Here is a 17,904-nt window from a genome sequence, read left to right as displayed (position 1 = left end):
ACGCTGCGTAAGATCACGGAACGGAATTAAGCTCTTAACAAACGCCAGTCAGTCAGTCGAATGGGTGAACGATTCGAGATGATTCTTCGAAATGATCTAGTTGATTTTATTGGGCATCAAGACAAATTCCTTTATCTTCCGTGAGCGTTAGTATTGATATACTTGTATGCCTGCTTATTTTATTTTTGTATTATATTATTATATCTTGAGTATTGATATAATTACTTTTAGGTGGATTTAGAATAACACTAGTGTTGTATAAGTCTGCATAGAAATTGTAAAATAACTAAAATTCTGATCATATTCTACTAAAACAAAATTGTTTGGCACATTATACAGTTTTTATGCTTAAGTAGATAATAGTTGTGGGTACTGTCATTAGTAAATAGTAAGTAATAACAACAAATCTCTCACTATCAGATTTTTATTAAAATTCTTAACAATTATTTATGTATAATTATTATAAATATACCACATGATTGTGTCGTATTGGCACTCCTAATATGGCGTCTACACTAACCGCTAATAAAATAAAATACTCGTAAAATATACAAATAACATTAAAAACAATACATGCCAACATATGAACGTTAAGATTAGCATTAGATTTGCATTGGACGCGATTTCATTTATGGCGGATTTGTGTCTCTTAAAGCTACGGGACGTGGAATGTGATATAGTACTGCGAACGTTCGATTTGAGGGCGACTAACTTATATTTATTGAAACTTCTTTATTTTAGAAAATAGTAATTGATAGTTAAGAGGAAAATTCAACACGAATCTTCTTTATCATTTTGAGATAATTCACATTACTCATATTTTAGACAGAACTCAATGCATTCTGAACAGCAAAATATAGTTCTGCCGTCTATCCTCAAATTGAACAATCGCTAATTATCTGGAATGCATACATATAATACTGCTAAATAATCGTACTCTTTAGGTACTCGCGAACAATAGTTATACTTAGAGCTAAGCTGAAAATACTATAAAAGATAGGGCTCTATACCAGTTCCTACGGCATATTTAGCTATTACAAACTAATGAAAATAAGTAATGGCTAAATATGATAGGTTCTCCGTTAAATGTGTATAGAACGCAAAAGTACATAAATATAATTTAGAAAGACTACAGCTGCTTTTACAATCACATTTCTATGGCAAGAAATTCTTGTGTAAAAATAAATTGTATAAAATTGGCAACACCGACAATATAGCAATACTAAACTAGGTTGGCCGACAAACTTATCAACTAGTGGCAAGATAGTATGAGCATGATGACTACTGCAGCTTCTACACTACTGCAATAAATACAGGTAAGTTGTAAGTTGGATACTCTTGTAGATGAGAAATACAGAGCTTTGGGAACTCATGGAATCTTTGGGCCTCTTTTGATTATAGCACAAACTGCAGCATAGGACAAGCTTAGAAATCTTCTAGAAGGTTGTCTTGAACCATCCTTTCAAACCATCATGACATTGTCTACTGCAGCACACCGCAGTGTTCAAGTCGATGTTCTCGTCTACAGTAGAGTAGAGTTGTACTTTTGTTATGAGTACCCAACTTTAATCATATCATAGTAGATAATATATTAAATGAATGTTTCTACATGATTTTTAATCAAAAGGGGTCTAATATCTAATAACATAGTTTGGATAAATATCATCACACTATCAATATTTGGCCTCAATCATTTTAGGGCTGTCTCGTTCTATTATGACTTTCAGAAATAATTATAAATGTAGTGGTTGTCTCTAAAACTTTGATTTGATAATAATCTGAACTAGGAAATAATCTATCTATTTCAGTATTGCCAGGATAAATGATACAAGACTATTATTTGGTTCTAAAGGTTACCAAAGTCATGAAATACTTGGCTAGTAGATAAAGTGCATATCGTGCAACTACAAGCCGCGCCGGGAGTTAGCTTGCCTCGTATAAAATAATAATAAATACTTTGTAATACAGACACCTTCGACACTCGACTTTCGATACTTAGGACTAAAAATTAACAGTACTGCCCCTATAAGGGATTCTGATGCTGACTTCATTGATATTTTATTACGGAGAGTTGGTTCCATACATACATTAGTTTTAATTAAATATTACGATCGTAAATCGAATACGTGCGCTTTAAATCGTCGAGTTATAATGCGCCGAATTATGAGTAAACCCTTATTACATATTCCACATAGCATAAGGTATAACTCTTATTTCTCAAAGGCTACCAGTTTGTAGTTTCTTTTTAGTATTACACTTCAGATTATGCTCATTAGGACAGTACTGTAAAACAATTTGGCAATATTTACAAGCGGTTGTTTACAAATGGGTAACGTAGTTACTGATTACAACTATAGCCCTATACTATATAGTACTTAGGTACAGTGCACATATAACTTTTTCAATAATTTGAAAAAAAACGGAAACGTTTTGAATTCGGACGTAAAGGCTTTTTGATATTATTGTATTGACACATTTCAAAGAATAAATTGCGTGATAAAGTTACAACAGAATTTTTATCGCGATTGTCACGAAATTACATACTTCACGAATAGTCTAAGGGCTCCTACACGCAGTGCCGGCGGCAGGGCATGACAATGTATGAAGTAGCCATAATGTGAGTAATGAACTAATTACATTCCTCTATTAATATAGTGCACTAGTATAGGGCTGAATACATTTTCATAAACATTTTTTACATCCATCACATTTACAAAGTTTACACCAACAACAACAACAGTCACTCAATAGTAACATGTTTATGAAAATGAAGAATATTTTATTTAATTACATTTTCTAAAATGTTGTTTTTTATTACTTTCGTTTGTTATAATGAGACCTAAGGTTTTACTTTGTTTACTAATATCGATTGCAATCCAATCCTGGTTCTATAAATTACGATAGGGAACTACACAACAACAAAAAATACTAGGTATTTATGGCAAGCAACAAAATATCACAAGTCTGTTTGTAAAATAATAGGAATGTGGGCTATGTGGTGACTACTTAGTAGATTATATTTGGCATTGATAATATAGCAAGTATTTGCAGAACACTATTGGAACTAGTAGATATGTGATTGTTTGTTAGGACAACTAATTGCTATCAGCATTTTTATGGGAACTTTCGAACTTCCGTTACTTCTGTTACAAACACTGTTTACGATACATCTAAAATCTCAAGTTTACCGATTACAGTTACAGCATAAATGAAGTATTTCTTTGGAAAACGTCCGTCTAGATCTAAACCATCGCATAAAAATTCCCTGCACATCCATAGACACGGCGTCGCCGCGAAACATTCGTACATCGTTCACTCGCCTCTATGATAGGAGGTAGATAACCGTACCTAGTTGGTCTGTTGTAATACAAGTTAGAGTAGCAGCGTGGAGTGGTCGCGGTGCAGGCGGCGCCGGGCGCGGAGCGGGGCCAGGGCCAGCGCGTCGGAGGGGGGTGGCGGCCCCGCTACACGTGTGCCTTTCTCCTGATAGTAGATTTGGGCTCCGCCGCACTGAGCACCCACTACTACGCTCTCGTCACTCCTGCAATAGTGAAAACATTTTTTAATTATGCTTTCAATAGGCATTTTAGTTCCTATGTCATTAGTCTGTTCATCCAGAGGACTAATTGGGGCATTGAGGCTGTGCATCCAGACGGTCAACCAGGTCAACCAGCGGTTGTAAACAAACACATGAACGCTTTCGCCACGATTTCTTATCATTATTGTGACAAATTAAATATTTGATATTAGTAATGTTACCTCAATATAAACTCCGAAAGCTCCGTATCCTCACTGAACTCGTTATGTATGAGGCCCATGGTGGCTATATCGAGCGCGGCCCAGGGCCCGCCCTTGCGCACCGTGCCCCAGTCGGGGTCCAGCGTGAGGTAGCTGTAGTCCGTCGAGTCTGCGTCCGCTGCTAGCGGCTCCATGCATTTCTGTTCTATCGGACCGAGCGCGTTTAGGGAGGTCTCCCACTAGAAAGAAAAGGAAAAAAAATTAAAACAAGTTTTAATTACATTCGTCACGGTCTTCAATCTGCTCTAATGTTTTGGTAAAATAAAATCATACTCTAATTTGTTGTTGATCAAATCATGGGTCGTGTTAACCTCTGCTGTTTTCACCTTAATGTTTTATTTAGTGCACTATGATATTTCAAAGACGCAAAAAGATCTTGCATGACGATGGTACGTAATCTTTTCCAAATACAGCAATAGGCCCTTTTTAAGCAGAAATCATCCAAACAATGAATTTAATCTATGTTATGTCTTACTAAATTGTACCCACTTTTGCCAGCTTATTAGAAACTTACCAAAGAATTGATAGTATCAACATCATTAGCTGCTTCAGTGTCCAGCAGCGCCAATAGCGCCATATTGTGCAGTCCACTCACGAACAACGCACACTTCACCGCGTGTTTGCTGTACTCTGGCAACAGTTCAAGATCATTGTCCGATTCCTCGTCGCTTTCAGACTCTTGGCGCTGGGTTTTTGGCCTGGAAACAAGAAAGTTTAAGGCTTTAAAATCAGACTAACAACCTTTACGGAGCGCACAACTTTAAGACAAATCCATGTTGTGATCAAAGTAAATTTTATAAAAATGTATCGTACCTGTCAGAGAACGTGATTTGTTTCTCAGCAGCAGGAGTCATAAACTCCCTGAGTTCCAACGGAGTCATCACCCTACTACTATATCCACTTGACTTGTCAGAAAACGCCAAATGACTGAGCTTCTCCATCAAAGGGGTCAATTGTACCCCAGTCAACTTCTTCTTGAAACTTGTCGCCTCAGAATCAGACCCTATCTGAGAATCCGTACTTTCATTCAAAGACTTCAGAGGTAAAGATAAAGATTTTCTCCTGGACTGATCTGTTGGTAATGTTTTCGTAGAATCTTTTGCTATCTTCTTCGGCGTCCTTTGAGGCGATCTATTCAACTCCGAATCAAAATCTTCAAACTTCTCTTGCTCGCACAATTTCATGTTAAAATTAAACATATTGTCCTTCGGGTCTTTCTTCATTTCGGAATAGTGTTGTTCTAAATACTGGTTGAATAATGACTCGGATATGGCAACACCGTCGTTTCTGAATACGGGGAATAACGGGTCATTGATTGTCATTGTACTAGGATTCTTAGACAAATGTTCAGGTGATGGGGAGTCATCGTTTAACGAGCCTTTAGATCTTTTAAGCTTGAATTTAGATGTAGAACGATTTGATAGCTTTTTCACAGTATCTTGTAGGTCGGTGACACTTGCTAACTTTCTTATAGGTTCTGGCTTATTGATATAATGGTCTGCGATACAGTTTACATCTAAAACATTCTTGTTGTCCCGTTTTTCACTGTCTAAATTAACCTTAGAACATTCTTCAATGTTCTTTAATACATCTGGTTCTATTTTGTCTTGCTGGGTTTCGGGTATTTGGCAAATCGACAACATATTGCCGTGTAAACGTTTAAATTCAACCATAGGTGTGGAACAAACACTTGTTTGACCTGTAAAGACTTTTTCATTCTCTTGTAAAGCTTCTTCGTCTAATGATTTTTGGTTTTTGAAGCTTAAAGACAGTTTAGTAGGTCGTTGTCTTGGCTTGTTGGTGAAGGGAACGACGTCAGGCATTGAAGGAGGCTTTCGTTCTGAGTCAGCAGGTCGTTCTTCTCTGCTAGGAGGAGATATCATGGTGTGGTCTTCCTCTGGGACAGCGGTGAATAAAAGTGATTTGTCCCTCTTCATGCCAGTTTGAGGGAACTCACGCAGTTTCTCGCGTTCCACTTCTTGGTTCTGGGAAAAGAGAGAACGTTGTTTATAATACGGCCTCTTAATGTTTAGGAATCAGTATCTTTTAAGATTATACGGTGGATTATAAAAATATAAGTGTTTCCAAAAATAAATAGCATCATTTAATCTTTGCTAAAAGACTACATGAAAAATCTTGCAAAACCGGAGCAGATGTAGACCAAGTACAAATCGAGCTTAGGCATAGTTTCGTTCATGAACAGCAAAATTTTGAAACTCTTAGGGACTACTCTCCTCTTCAGCTGAATAAATTTAAGCAATCGTTCAGTGAAACGCGGACGAATGGAACTGAAATAATGTGAGTAGTCCCTTACTCAGAATAACAATTTTTCAACAAAATGACTAAAAATTCCCTTACCTTTTTAAACTTAGCGATCATATCATCTCCATTCTGATGGAACTCCTGCAGCTTTTCCACTTGTTTCTTAAGGTTGTGGTATACCTTCCTGCCCACGTACACCACCAGGAGCTGAGCGCCCAGTGGTAGTGGAGTTTCCGTTTCCAAGGTCTCCGCTGGGGATTTTATCCGATAAGGGTCCACAACTGTAAGGTAGGACGTTAACCCTGGTGGGAGCTGCGTGGAGATAATTCTGAAAAATAAGAAACAATGTTGTTTTACAACACGATAAAAAAAAATTAAAGGTTAGAATCGCGTTTAAGACCCGTTACATTATAATATTATGTGTACAAGTCGCGAGAGTTTAAAATCCACAGTTTTTACTTTTGTATATTTTACAAGGATAAATGTGTCTTTTGTAGCGTGAAAAGCAGTTAAAGGCAAGTTCATGTCTGGAACTTAAATAAAAGGAAATAAATTAACCTATTCGAGGAGGAGATTGCCAAATGACTTTTTAAATGCCTTAACCTATAAAAGCGGTGGTCTCAGAACAGTTCTAATACAGTTACGATTCAAAATTAAAATAAAGCACAAATGTCTGTAGCAGCAATCATTCTGCATAACCTAGTTTACAACGTAGGTACAATAAACATACTTGTTATTATAAAGCACCACTCCACCCAAAACTCCTTTACTTTTCCTGCAGTGCTCCAATATCTGCATAGACTCCATATAAATGGACGTGGCACTCTGAAACAACGGCAATCTCATGAATACACAATACACTGCAAAGTGCAACGAATATTGTGACATTATACTTTATACTGAGTATCAGTAGCTTGGGGTAACGACTGAAACTATACGCTAGGTTATTTTTAGGGTATTTTTGTAACGATTATGGACGGTGTAAGTCTATTTGACAAAAAAGGACTGAATTGGTGTTAAAGGGAATGAAAATAAAATCAAAATATTGCTCTTATTGTGTACTAATGCGTATTAAAAGCTGGAATTTGGTGGTTAAACAATCGTGATAGCGCCTTACAAACTCTCGTCTTGCATTATTAGGTCTTATTCAAACTAGGGTTTATGTCAAGTGATATGAACGGGCAAGTGCACGCACGTATACGTTGTCAATTCATACGTACATAACAAACCATCTCTGCAACTAGGTATTTTTGTACAGAAATTATTGCTTCGACACAAAAATACCTAGTTACTTAGATAGTTTCGACATATTTAATATTTACTTAGATAGTTTAAAAAAACAAAAAAAAAATATCCATTACTATAAAAAAATCGAAAATGGCTTTATACTATGAAATGTGTGTACTTTAAAATAGCGTATGTGCCTCGTAATGACTCATACGACTATTGTTGTGTCAACCGATAAGAACTAGATTGCTATATTGACACAGTAGGTAGTCTACAAGTTTTACTTAAGGACGCCTCGTACCTGCGATAACGGACCGTAAACACTCGAGGATATCGCGCTTATCACCGGAGTAGGAGTTCCAATGACCTCATAGTGTGGTACAAGATTATGATTTACTACAATTATCATCCATCGGATATGTTTTTGATAAGTTGTTCGCAAAAATTTGATAGAACTTACACCATAATAATTACTTACTATTTTTATCAGTGTTTTAATATTTTCGTAGACATGTCCCCTGTTTTTTCACTATTTTTGTATATCGTCTCTTTAATGTCTTTCTACCATAGTTTTTATGAATTCATAAAATATTTAGGTATATATGGAAACTCTTAATGAAGTTGTATGAAAGATCCAAGAACTTGGAATTTTCAACAATAGTTTCATTCGTCTCCTTCGATTTTTATCACGGAAATAACAGTTCCAGATGTCTATAAATCGTTCTTACCTTAGGCAAGCTCAACATTGGCACCCTCTGAAAGATATGGCAGCCATACTGCAGCACTGGCAGGTAGGTTTCAAACACCTGGTACAGCTTCTCGGACAAGCGTCGCTGGTCATCCATCTGTCCCGCGAGGACCTGCAGGTCGCCGTGGTACACCTTGATCATGGACGTCAGCAAGTTCGCTCGGTTCTTCAGCACCCAGTCCGGAATGTTTCTATCGCTGCCTATGGCCTGGTAGAAAGAAACGGTATGTGTATTTCGGTCGTTTTGTCGTTTGGATAGTTGGAGTTTTGTTGTATGTTGCAAAACATTGACTCATCTACATTATCATTATAGAGGTCTTTTTTTAATATGCCTGTATACATAAAGTGCCATAAAGATCCGTTTTAAGATTTCGACTTTTTTAGGTCAAACAAAATTCCGAGATGGGAATTCTGGATTGGAAAAACGACTAGGATGTCTAAATATATTTTAAAAATACGAAATGTGGGTCAATGGGACACTTGTCACTTACCAGAACATATCTTCCGTACTCCCGAAGAATGAACTTGCCACTCTGTAGTGTGATGGCTACCGGTTGAGACAAAAGGGTCTTGATGCAGTGTGCAACACCAACAACCTGAAACAAATCATCTATTTAGAACATCGTAACTTATAAAAATAAAACATCTTGATAACAATGCTAGAAAAAAATAACCAAGAGTTTAATGTATCTATCCGTAAATATAATTTAAATGTCAAGGATAAACACCTAATAAAGTTAGGTACTATTTAATGATATAATGACAAAAACCGGTAAGATCACATCTTATCTCATTTTTAAATGGAACACGTGAGTTTTAACTTTTATTTCATGCCGCTCCCGTACTCATTTTCCCATCCTAAAGCCGATATGGCTGTCGTTAATATTTGCCAGATTTTTTACGTAACAACAGTGGGATTCTTACTTTGAAAGCAAGATAAAAATATATTAATGTACCTACTTAAAAAGTGAAGCCCAAAGACGAGATCTTTGATCTTTTTTTACAAAATTCTCGTCGCGTGTGTATGTGCACCACACCCCACTGGCCATATCCTAAAAGATACGAAAAGGCACCTAATCGTCGTAAAGCAGAACAGAAGAAATCCCGCGAGAGAAATGAGGCTGAATAATCGGAACGGCTGGTAATGCTGCTTACATATTCAAAAAGGTTTTCCGAATCACGCCGGCAGTTTCAGAGATTAGTGTGTTCAAACAAAAAGCTCTTTGGTGATTCAATTAGCAATTTCGTTTCACTTGAAGCCGGTAAATAGATTATCTGGATAATCCGTGTATAGTCTAGTTACAGACTTAAGTGGGTTTCACTTAGAGACTCCGCACTCCGCAGTTTAAGAATATTTATTGAGATATTTGCTAAAAAAGAATCAATTTGTTATAGAAAACGGTTTTGTTTTTTAGTAATGAAAGAATCGACCTGGAATATTTGTATTGATTCTATGGATTATACCTTCACGTTTTACAATAATGTAGACAAAACTAATTGAATGTGACAGTCCTATAAACCTACGTTATCGCGGTTTCCAGGGCACAGAGGTATATTAACACTAATATAATTACAATTGGACAACCATCGTCCATTTGCGAACGGTGGCGCGATATTCATTCCGACACGAACGCTAAGGTGGAGTATTCTATATCTACACTAGCTGATTTCATAAAGTTATCATTTTATATTCGCTGCTATTTACTAAATAACTAAGCTCCACTGTTGATTGGCATTCGGCGATTCGTTCTTGGTTGTTAGTTTCGTTGATATTTTTTTCCGAGCCTTCATGTAATTAGCCGTTGATGACTGTATGTTTGCATTTATGACATACCTGCTGATCACTTAATAGATCTCTAAAAAGCTAGTAATATAATAAAACGTAACTGTCATGAGACTATAACTTTATTTTAACTGTACATTTGCTCTAAAATATACAACAAACAAACCAAATTACATTGCTACTGCATTGATAAATGCAAAGGTTGTCTGCTTAGTTAATAATCAGCATAACAGATGTCTGTAAAGTGTGCAGATTATAGCCGTTTTCCACTCAACCTGACTTGTAATTACTGCCGCGGTATTTGGGTCTGAGAGCGCCTCGTTATGAATTATTAATACGACACTGGTATCGTGATCCAATTAGTTTGTTAGGAAACGAACTTTGTGAATGGAACAGTCAGTTTTGATCTTTCCTTTTGCTAATGTAACGTTAAAGTCGATAAAATAGGAATTTCGTTAAGTAAATGTAGTTTTATTTTACGAAGAACCAAATCTGCACTTCGCCACCGTGGCGGACACAATGCCTAACCTCTTCCTCATTCCGCGAGGACACCCTTGCCTAGTAGCGGTCCAATAATGGGAATAACTTATTATTTGAAAAGGATATTCTAAATAAACTAAGCACAGAACTGGCCGTGTTAAATGTATGTGTTTTTTACAAACTAGGCATAGGTTGTAAAAAACTCAGACAAGTAAATGTATTGACCTTGAATTATATTACCCAAGTATCTACCAAATCTAGAGGTACCTATATTATATTATACCCATTCATCAGTTCACCGGTTAAACAATAGAAACGCAACAGAATCGGGCCGATTGTAGTAAGCTAGATATAGATGTAACACTATAAAAAGGTACTAAAGGTACCTACTTATTATGCATCTACTTCGTACGTTTGGAAGTTGACGGAGTTTTATTGCTTTGTTATCGATATTGTTCACAATATCCGAGTGTATTATTCAATATTAGACTCTCATAATTGTAACAGGGGCCGAAACAGGTCAGTAAAGTCAGTAAAAGTCAGTATTTTTGGACCTGGTCAGTAAAAGTCAGTACTTTTGAAAATCGGTCAGTATTGTCAGTATTTTTCCAAACTCAATTATTTTTTTGGTTTTCCCCTGCTGTTGGCCAATCTTACACTTTCGATTTGCCCAGTGATGATATCTCAGGGCTGCTGTAGATACTGTGTATATGTGGATGCTCTACGTTTGTATTGAAGCATCACATGGATAGCGAGTGGCCGCCACCGGCTACACGTGTGCGGTGTGTCTATACAAAATATATGGAAAAACGTGTTAAGTGGGTGTCGCTGGCCACCAGTGGCTGTGGTCGGTGGCCCGTTTGCGCGGACCCTTAGAGTTATTGGAGTCATTTACACAATAAAAAAGGCGGTGCTGGTTGGCTATGGGGATGGTGGAGGCCAATAACTGAAAATAAGCTTTATATTTCACACCATTCACCCAAAAAACGATTTGAAAATGGTCAGTATTTGGTCAGTACTTTTTAATTTTTGGTCAGTAAAATCAGTATTTTCGACCATGGAACTTGTTTCGGCCCCTGTTGTAAGTAAAATGTATTTCTAAGAAAAATTTCAAGAACGACTGCGCAAATTCAGGTGTTCATTTCTGAAAAGGGAACTGTTTCGTTCTAGTGTTCGTAATATTGCCAGTATCTGGTTATTGATAATTAATATTTATTACGACTACTAAAGACTAATTGGATTATCTTTAATATAATTAAGTGTAATATAAATTATACCTAATAAGCAAAATGTGGGCGTATTTAAACTTCTGGGAAATTAAGCAATTGCGTCACGATACATTGCTGTTATTTTCCAATTTCCCATTAGCCACACGCAGCGCTTATTTGACAATTCGACATGGACTGAAATTAACTTAATTTGCATTAATACCTACACATAAACCATATCCGTGATAGAGGAAGGATCGAGTTGAAAACTCTAATAACTTAAGTGATGATAGTTCAATCCAATGATTATGAAATCGGACTCACGATTGACAGGTGGAATTTCAACGAAATTCCATGTATCGCTTTGCTGTCCTACTATAATACTTAAACAAAACCTTTGAGCTTTTAGTTACGTTGAAGATATAACTGGATCATCAGTGTGAAATAATGCAAGCTAAAAGCTCTACTTAGGACGAAAATAATGCAAAAAAAGTGGTGTCTTTTATAGACTTCCTTTCCGCGTCCCTTCCTGTTTGCATCATGTATCATCGCGATTCACGAGCCTTTCTTACGTTTTATATGAAAGTCTTTTTAAGAGACGCTACAATATTCTGCTGTTTTGTACTTTCTATTTGGTAACCATTCTTTCTTTCTTTCATTCTTTTTTTTTTTGACAACTACCGCACTAAGAATTGCTCTTGTGTACAAACATACAAACAAGGGACACGAGGCAAGGCACAACTAGACCCGAAATAATTATTTGTGAACCGCACAAATAATTTTTCGTGTGGGAATCGAACCCACGACCTCCCGACGTAATGGTAGCGGCGTGGTGACCTTAACTACTGCGCCACTGAGGCAGTCTGAAATACTACGAGCACATAATATTTTAACAAAATTGTAACCATTGTAACAATTACGACCGTCAAGCCTAGACGTTTTCTAGTCAATAGCCTACCCGTAATAAGACTAAACTCCCGAAAATATACGACAGACCAAAATATTCCATGACATCGTATTTACGTTTACGTCGACCAGTTTCCAAGGCAATAGAAATAACATTAAATATGCATTATGTTACACAACTAATTGATAGACATCAAGCTTCTAATTTACATACTTCCATAACTTGTTTTGTGAGTGTAAAAAACGTATCTACCAAGTTGGCATGATACATAAGACTGGCAATATAAATTGGCATTGCGGTGGGACAAATTAGATTGTGAATATGATAAAGATATGAATTGAAGGAAGGAAAGGTAACACAATGAAGGTTTTTATTGCTGTTACAAACTCAATATAGACTTTCCATGTGTTGAATTATTTTTGGATTATAGATTCTCATATTCAGTTTAAAGATATGCAAGCTGTAGGTGATTATACATAGGTGAGTCTGCAGTATGTAGGTGTTAGATGATGTTTATAATTCTGTTGTTATGGGGAATAGATTTTTATAGCATGAGATTATTTACTGTAAGAATCTTATTGGAACTATATGTTTAGATGTGTAAAGTTTGAATGACATGCTATTTGATGAACTATCAATTCGCCATGAAATAACAAATGATTTTTTGAAAATACAACTTCTAGATACAAAAATAACAATCAATGAGGTAAGTAAATGTACAAAAGGCAGAAAGTACTCACACATTTAATGTTATCTAATTATGATATACTACTATAGCTGAGCCGCGCAACTTCGCTTGCGTCGCATAAGAGAGAATGGGTCATAATTTTCCCCATTTTTGTAACATTTTTTACTGGTACTCTGCTCCTATTGGTCATAGCTTGATGATATAAAGCTAATAGCCTTCCGCAATAAATGGGCTATCTAACAGTGAAAGATTTTTCCAAATCGAACCAGTAGTTCCTGAGATTAGCGCGTTCAAACAGACAAACAAACTCTTCAGCTTTATAATATTAGTACAGATAAGTATGGATGAAAGTAATCACAATGCATTCAGTAAGACTCACCTGTCCGGCCAGCGCATGTCTCTGTGTGTCAGACACCCAGCCAGGATGGAAGTAGAGCACTGCATCAACCGGATCATCTTCCTCCGCTGTACAGCACATGGTGTCATAGACAAACACTATCATCATTTCCCTGTACCAAAAACAATATTGTTAGACTAGTTGTTTAATAATAACAATAAGGTTTTATTTATAAAGCCATAAAATAATAAAATATCTTTCTTGCAGCTGGGAGAGGATTTTTTTTAATGTTATATAGTAATGTAAGTTTAATCTGGCACTGTTTTTTAAGGGAAAAGCTATCAAGTAAGGTTTAATGAGTAGAGAATTTCTTTCTAATATGTTTTCAAGATAATAGGTATTTTTGTGTTGTTGATATATACCTAAATGTAATCTTAATTTTACATTATATTTGTATCTTGGTAGTCTATGACAATTTCTTATGGAGATCTATTCCATATAGGTAGTTTTGTAGAAGTAAAAAATAAGTGAGTTATTTTATAGCAGTGTGATTATAACAGTGTACTGTATTAATTGTTTAAAATATAATTGTCAAGTGCTATGAAAAAAGCCATTGTCTATTGACTAGGTACAAATAAAAATAGATATCAACTGATTACAGTACTATAAATAAAAAAACTGTGTCATATTTATTTATGTTTCCTATCAGCTGTTTTTATCAATAACTGAACATTAATTAAACAATTAATGTGTCTACATTACGTTTAAGATACAAATATAACTAATTAATTCTAATAGGATTGACACCATGTTTGGAAACATTTTGTGTCTTAATATCTGTTGAGATCTTTACGTTTTATATTACCATATGATTAATGCGTCTATAGTTAACTCATTTTGAAAGGTAACTAAGGTTTCACAACACCGAGAGCTGGACATCACAAAAAACATATCCTATTCGTACATTGTTTGATTTCTCAAAGGCTATAAGCGCTAGTAACTAGATATTCGATTAGGTATGTTAAATCAACCGCAAAGTTGTGTAGGCGACACGTTTGTATCGAATTACAATCCAATAATCCACTTAAAATCTAAACAATTTAATTTTCACTCACTTTGCCATTTTGCTCGGTGTTCTCGTCCCACTTCACAAATAAAACAATGTTATTCACACCATTGCATACGCAAGCAATTGTACTGTTATTATAAAAATGTTATTGATTAATACGTTTCGTTTATTTTCATATTTTTATTGAAAATTAATGAGCAGCCGTCCGTGCTCAATGATATCTTTTTGACACTTGATTTATTTGGTGTTGCTAGTTTAGTCGTACGATCTATAATAGACTATCATAGAGATGTAAAAAGTTAGAAAATGCTGCTGGGTTAAGTAAAAATAAAAATGTAATATTTCTCAATTCAACTAAACGATATTTTCATGAATGATGTTTATTACAAAAGAATCTATGATATAATAGATTTCTTTATCTAGTAACACCTAGCTAAGATAGTTTTAATAGTCTGCAAAAGATGGCGTTAGCGGTAAATTTGCACGAATGATCCATTATTTTGAAGTCTAATCTCTTTATGCGAAATAGAATAACGTTAAAAACTAGTTTTATTTTGTTCGTTGTTGTTATGTTTCGTTTTAACTAGTCTTCAATCTGTACTGTGACTTTACATAGGGTTTCGTCTTCATCACAGAATAGGTACGATTCATCTGTCCGAGTAAAAATGTAAAATTAAATATAGATCTATCATTAATTAAATTCTACTTTTCACCAACGCTTTGTAGTATTAACGTCCTGTTTAAAACATTACTATTCTGAAAGCCGCGCTAAAGATTGATAACAGTAGTAAATTGTTAATAAGTTATTGCTTCGTGACTGCATTGGGACAACAGGACGGATTTATGGACATCACGTTGATTTTCGCGAGCAACAAAATGTCTAAACCAAACCAATTCTTTAAAGGGACGTTATATATAAAAATATTTTCACGGCATGCTGCTCTTTTGTATGAGTTATTACGGGAATGAAACCCATAGTTACGGGACATTTTCAATATTTTATATGCGTGCCTAATAATGCATTCGAAATTATATGTAAATTAGATAAAAAAATAAAACATTATTATTTAATTTGGACGGTGTACCTGAGGACGGAAACTGTTAATATATTCAAATAATTTATTTGCACTTTTGCAATACCTGTTCGTGAAAAGTCAATTTTAATATCCGGTTCCGGCGGAGGCTTTGTTTGATGTTACGCTGTACGTCCGGTCGCGTCGAGGAGACATTAGGCCGAAGTAAACACATTACAGAATTTTAATTAGATAGTTAACTAAAATCGCATAATTATAAACTAAGTAGGTACTGCTTTCTTTTCGCAGAGGCTAGTGGTTAGCTTGGTACCTATTTAAGTTGGCAGGTACAGTATTATTATTTTTTTCTTATGAAAGACAACTCCCGCACTAAGAATCGCTCTTGTCTCGCGGGAACTTTAACAAACATACAACCACGGACACAAAGTACAACCAGACCCGAAACAATTATTTGTGGATCGCACAAATAATTGTCCCGTGTGGGAAAAGAACCCACGACCTCCTGATGGTAGTGGCGTGGTGACCTAAACCACTGCGCCACGGAGGCAGTAAAAAATTTTGGTATTTGAAGTCGCTGTTGTCTTAATTCGTAACAGTCAAGATTATTTTTACGTGCCTTAGGAAGCACATTACAATGCACAAATTTCATAATCTTAAATGTTTATTGTTAGGTATGTAACATAAAGTAATTTGCTACCATCCATAACTGTTACGACAAGCTAACAAGCTATGCTGCGTAGCCGCCACTTCACCATGGCTCCTCCCACTACATCAAAAATGTCGCACAATCATCATGATTGATTTCTACAAGAAATCTTACAATTTCGTAATTTGTAAGAGTTCGCTGACTCCCTCAGAATTTCATATGATCGGTACCCGCGTCACGGGCGCATGAGTCAAGATGGCGGTCTTTGTTCTGCGCATGCGCCGTGCGCGGAATACGACTACCAATGAAAGTTTATTTGTCAATGAATTCACAAAAAAATACTGTGTCCGGAGAAATTGCCTATCTGCTACTGTGCTACTGGTGTTGTAATTGTTTTGTTAAGTGAAAGAAAGAATCGTAGCTTGTAATTTCGTCGCGACATGGCGGCATCGAGGTGAAATGTATGTTTACAATACATTGTTGAATTGTTCTCGAATGCGGAATCTGATTTTCTGATGGCCGGACGTTATGTTTTAAATTGAATACGTGTTCCGCGTTTCATTTAATTCCTGTATCATTTCAGACTTTGTAAGCACTTTACAAAGTAATGCATATAAACGCGATATGAATAAGGAAAAACATCGAGTAATAAGCACCTAAGCTTTGTTTTTTTTCGAGCTTCATGTAGCCGTTAATGACTATACTTTGCCGGCAAAGAGTAAAGAAAAGGTAATAATTTCTTTCACACAAACATAAATCGAATTGTTCACGATTGTAGTCGGACTTACTAGTACCTACCAGTGCTTGGGTTGAAAAATCAACTTCTACACGTAAAACTCTATTCAGATTAAGAAAGTACCCGAGCTCGACATTATCGTATCGAAAGATCGCATTTGTGTTACAAAGCCCATTCTGAAACAAGCAAAAATTATTTCATATTTTTTTGCAAACTCATTGTCTAACACATTCTACGTCAAAATTAATTACGTAAGTAATTTGAGGTAACAAGCACTGCAAATAATTACATTCTGAGCCTCGCCAAGCACATGTTGGGCTGGCGTCCAGTTAGGCCCGTCTCCAATTCGGCTGGCTTCCAGTTTCATGTAATTATTACCAATAATGGATAGCCACTTTACTTAGAATGCTGTTGGAATGTTAGTACAAACTGCGCGTAATATAACACAATTTTTAGGAGCAAAACAAGTAGTTGGTGCATCTGTAAGAACACTGTAATAAATAACATATTATGTGCTGTCATATTAGTTGACTAGCGTTGCGTTTTAAATAGGAGATGAAAGGATGTGTCACGTCCTTTCATCCTCTATTAAAGAGGCACCCATATGATTCCTAGTCCCTAACAGCCTCCATACAAATTTTCATCGCTTGAGTTGTTAGAGTAAAATACAGACGTTTGAAAACAAGACGGATAAATAGACAGACTTACTTTCTTGTGTATAGTTAGCTATCAGAACTCTAAGTATGTGATTTGTATAACATAGTTTTGTTACTTTGAATGTTAACAAGAAATGTCTGTGGGAGGTAATTAAGTTAACTTGGATAAGTTTACGTGTTTAGGGCTATTTACATGTGTGATTGTATTTAACGGAGCTGCTATCTTAGAATATTGATGAGTCAAAGAAAATGTATGTTTGGGTGGTCTGTGTGAGAAACTACTATCATGTCATTCCTTCATTTCGTTAGAAGTTAAAATTTTTGT

At 35.8% G+C, this 17,904-nt stretch overlaps 1 protein-coding gene across 1 annotated transcript; it reads right to left on the bottom strand.

Annotated features, from left to right (window-relative positions):
• Window positions 1-406: 406 nt before the first annotated feature.
• Window positions 407-14,729, bottom strand: HPS4 (Hermansky-Pudlak syndrome 4 protein). The gene is made up of 10 exons (XM_076121478.1): window positions 14,554-14,729; window positions 13,481-13,610; window positions 8,527-8,631; window positions 8,016-8,243; window positions 6,791-6,885; window positions 6,157-6,388; window positions 4,612-5,783; window positions 4,313-4,496; window positions 3,760-3,977; window positions 407-3,541 (listed from the first exon to the last, which is right to left on the bottom strand). The coding sequence occupies exons 1-10, from the start codon at window positions 14,559-14,561 to the stop codon at window positions 3,373-3,375; spliced, it is 2,541 nt and encodes an 846-aa protein (XP_075977593.1). The 5' UTR covers window positions 14,562-14,729; the 3' UTR covers window positions 407-3,372.
• Window positions 14,730-17,904: the final 3,175 nt, after the last annotated feature.

Source organism: Anticarsia gemmatalis, chromosome 13 (genome assembly GCF_050436995.1).
Source record: "Anticarsia gemmatalis isolate Benzon Research Colony breed Stoneville strain chromosome 13, ilAntGemm2 primary, whole genome shotgun sequence".
Classification (NCBI taxonomy): domain Eukaryota; kingdom Metazoa; phylum Arthropoda; class Insecta; order Lepidoptera; family Erebidae; genus Anticarsia; species Anticarsia gemmatalis.
The sequence above is the reverse complement of the archived record's forward strand: the minus strand, read 5'-3'. Positions and strand labels throughout refer to the sequence as shown.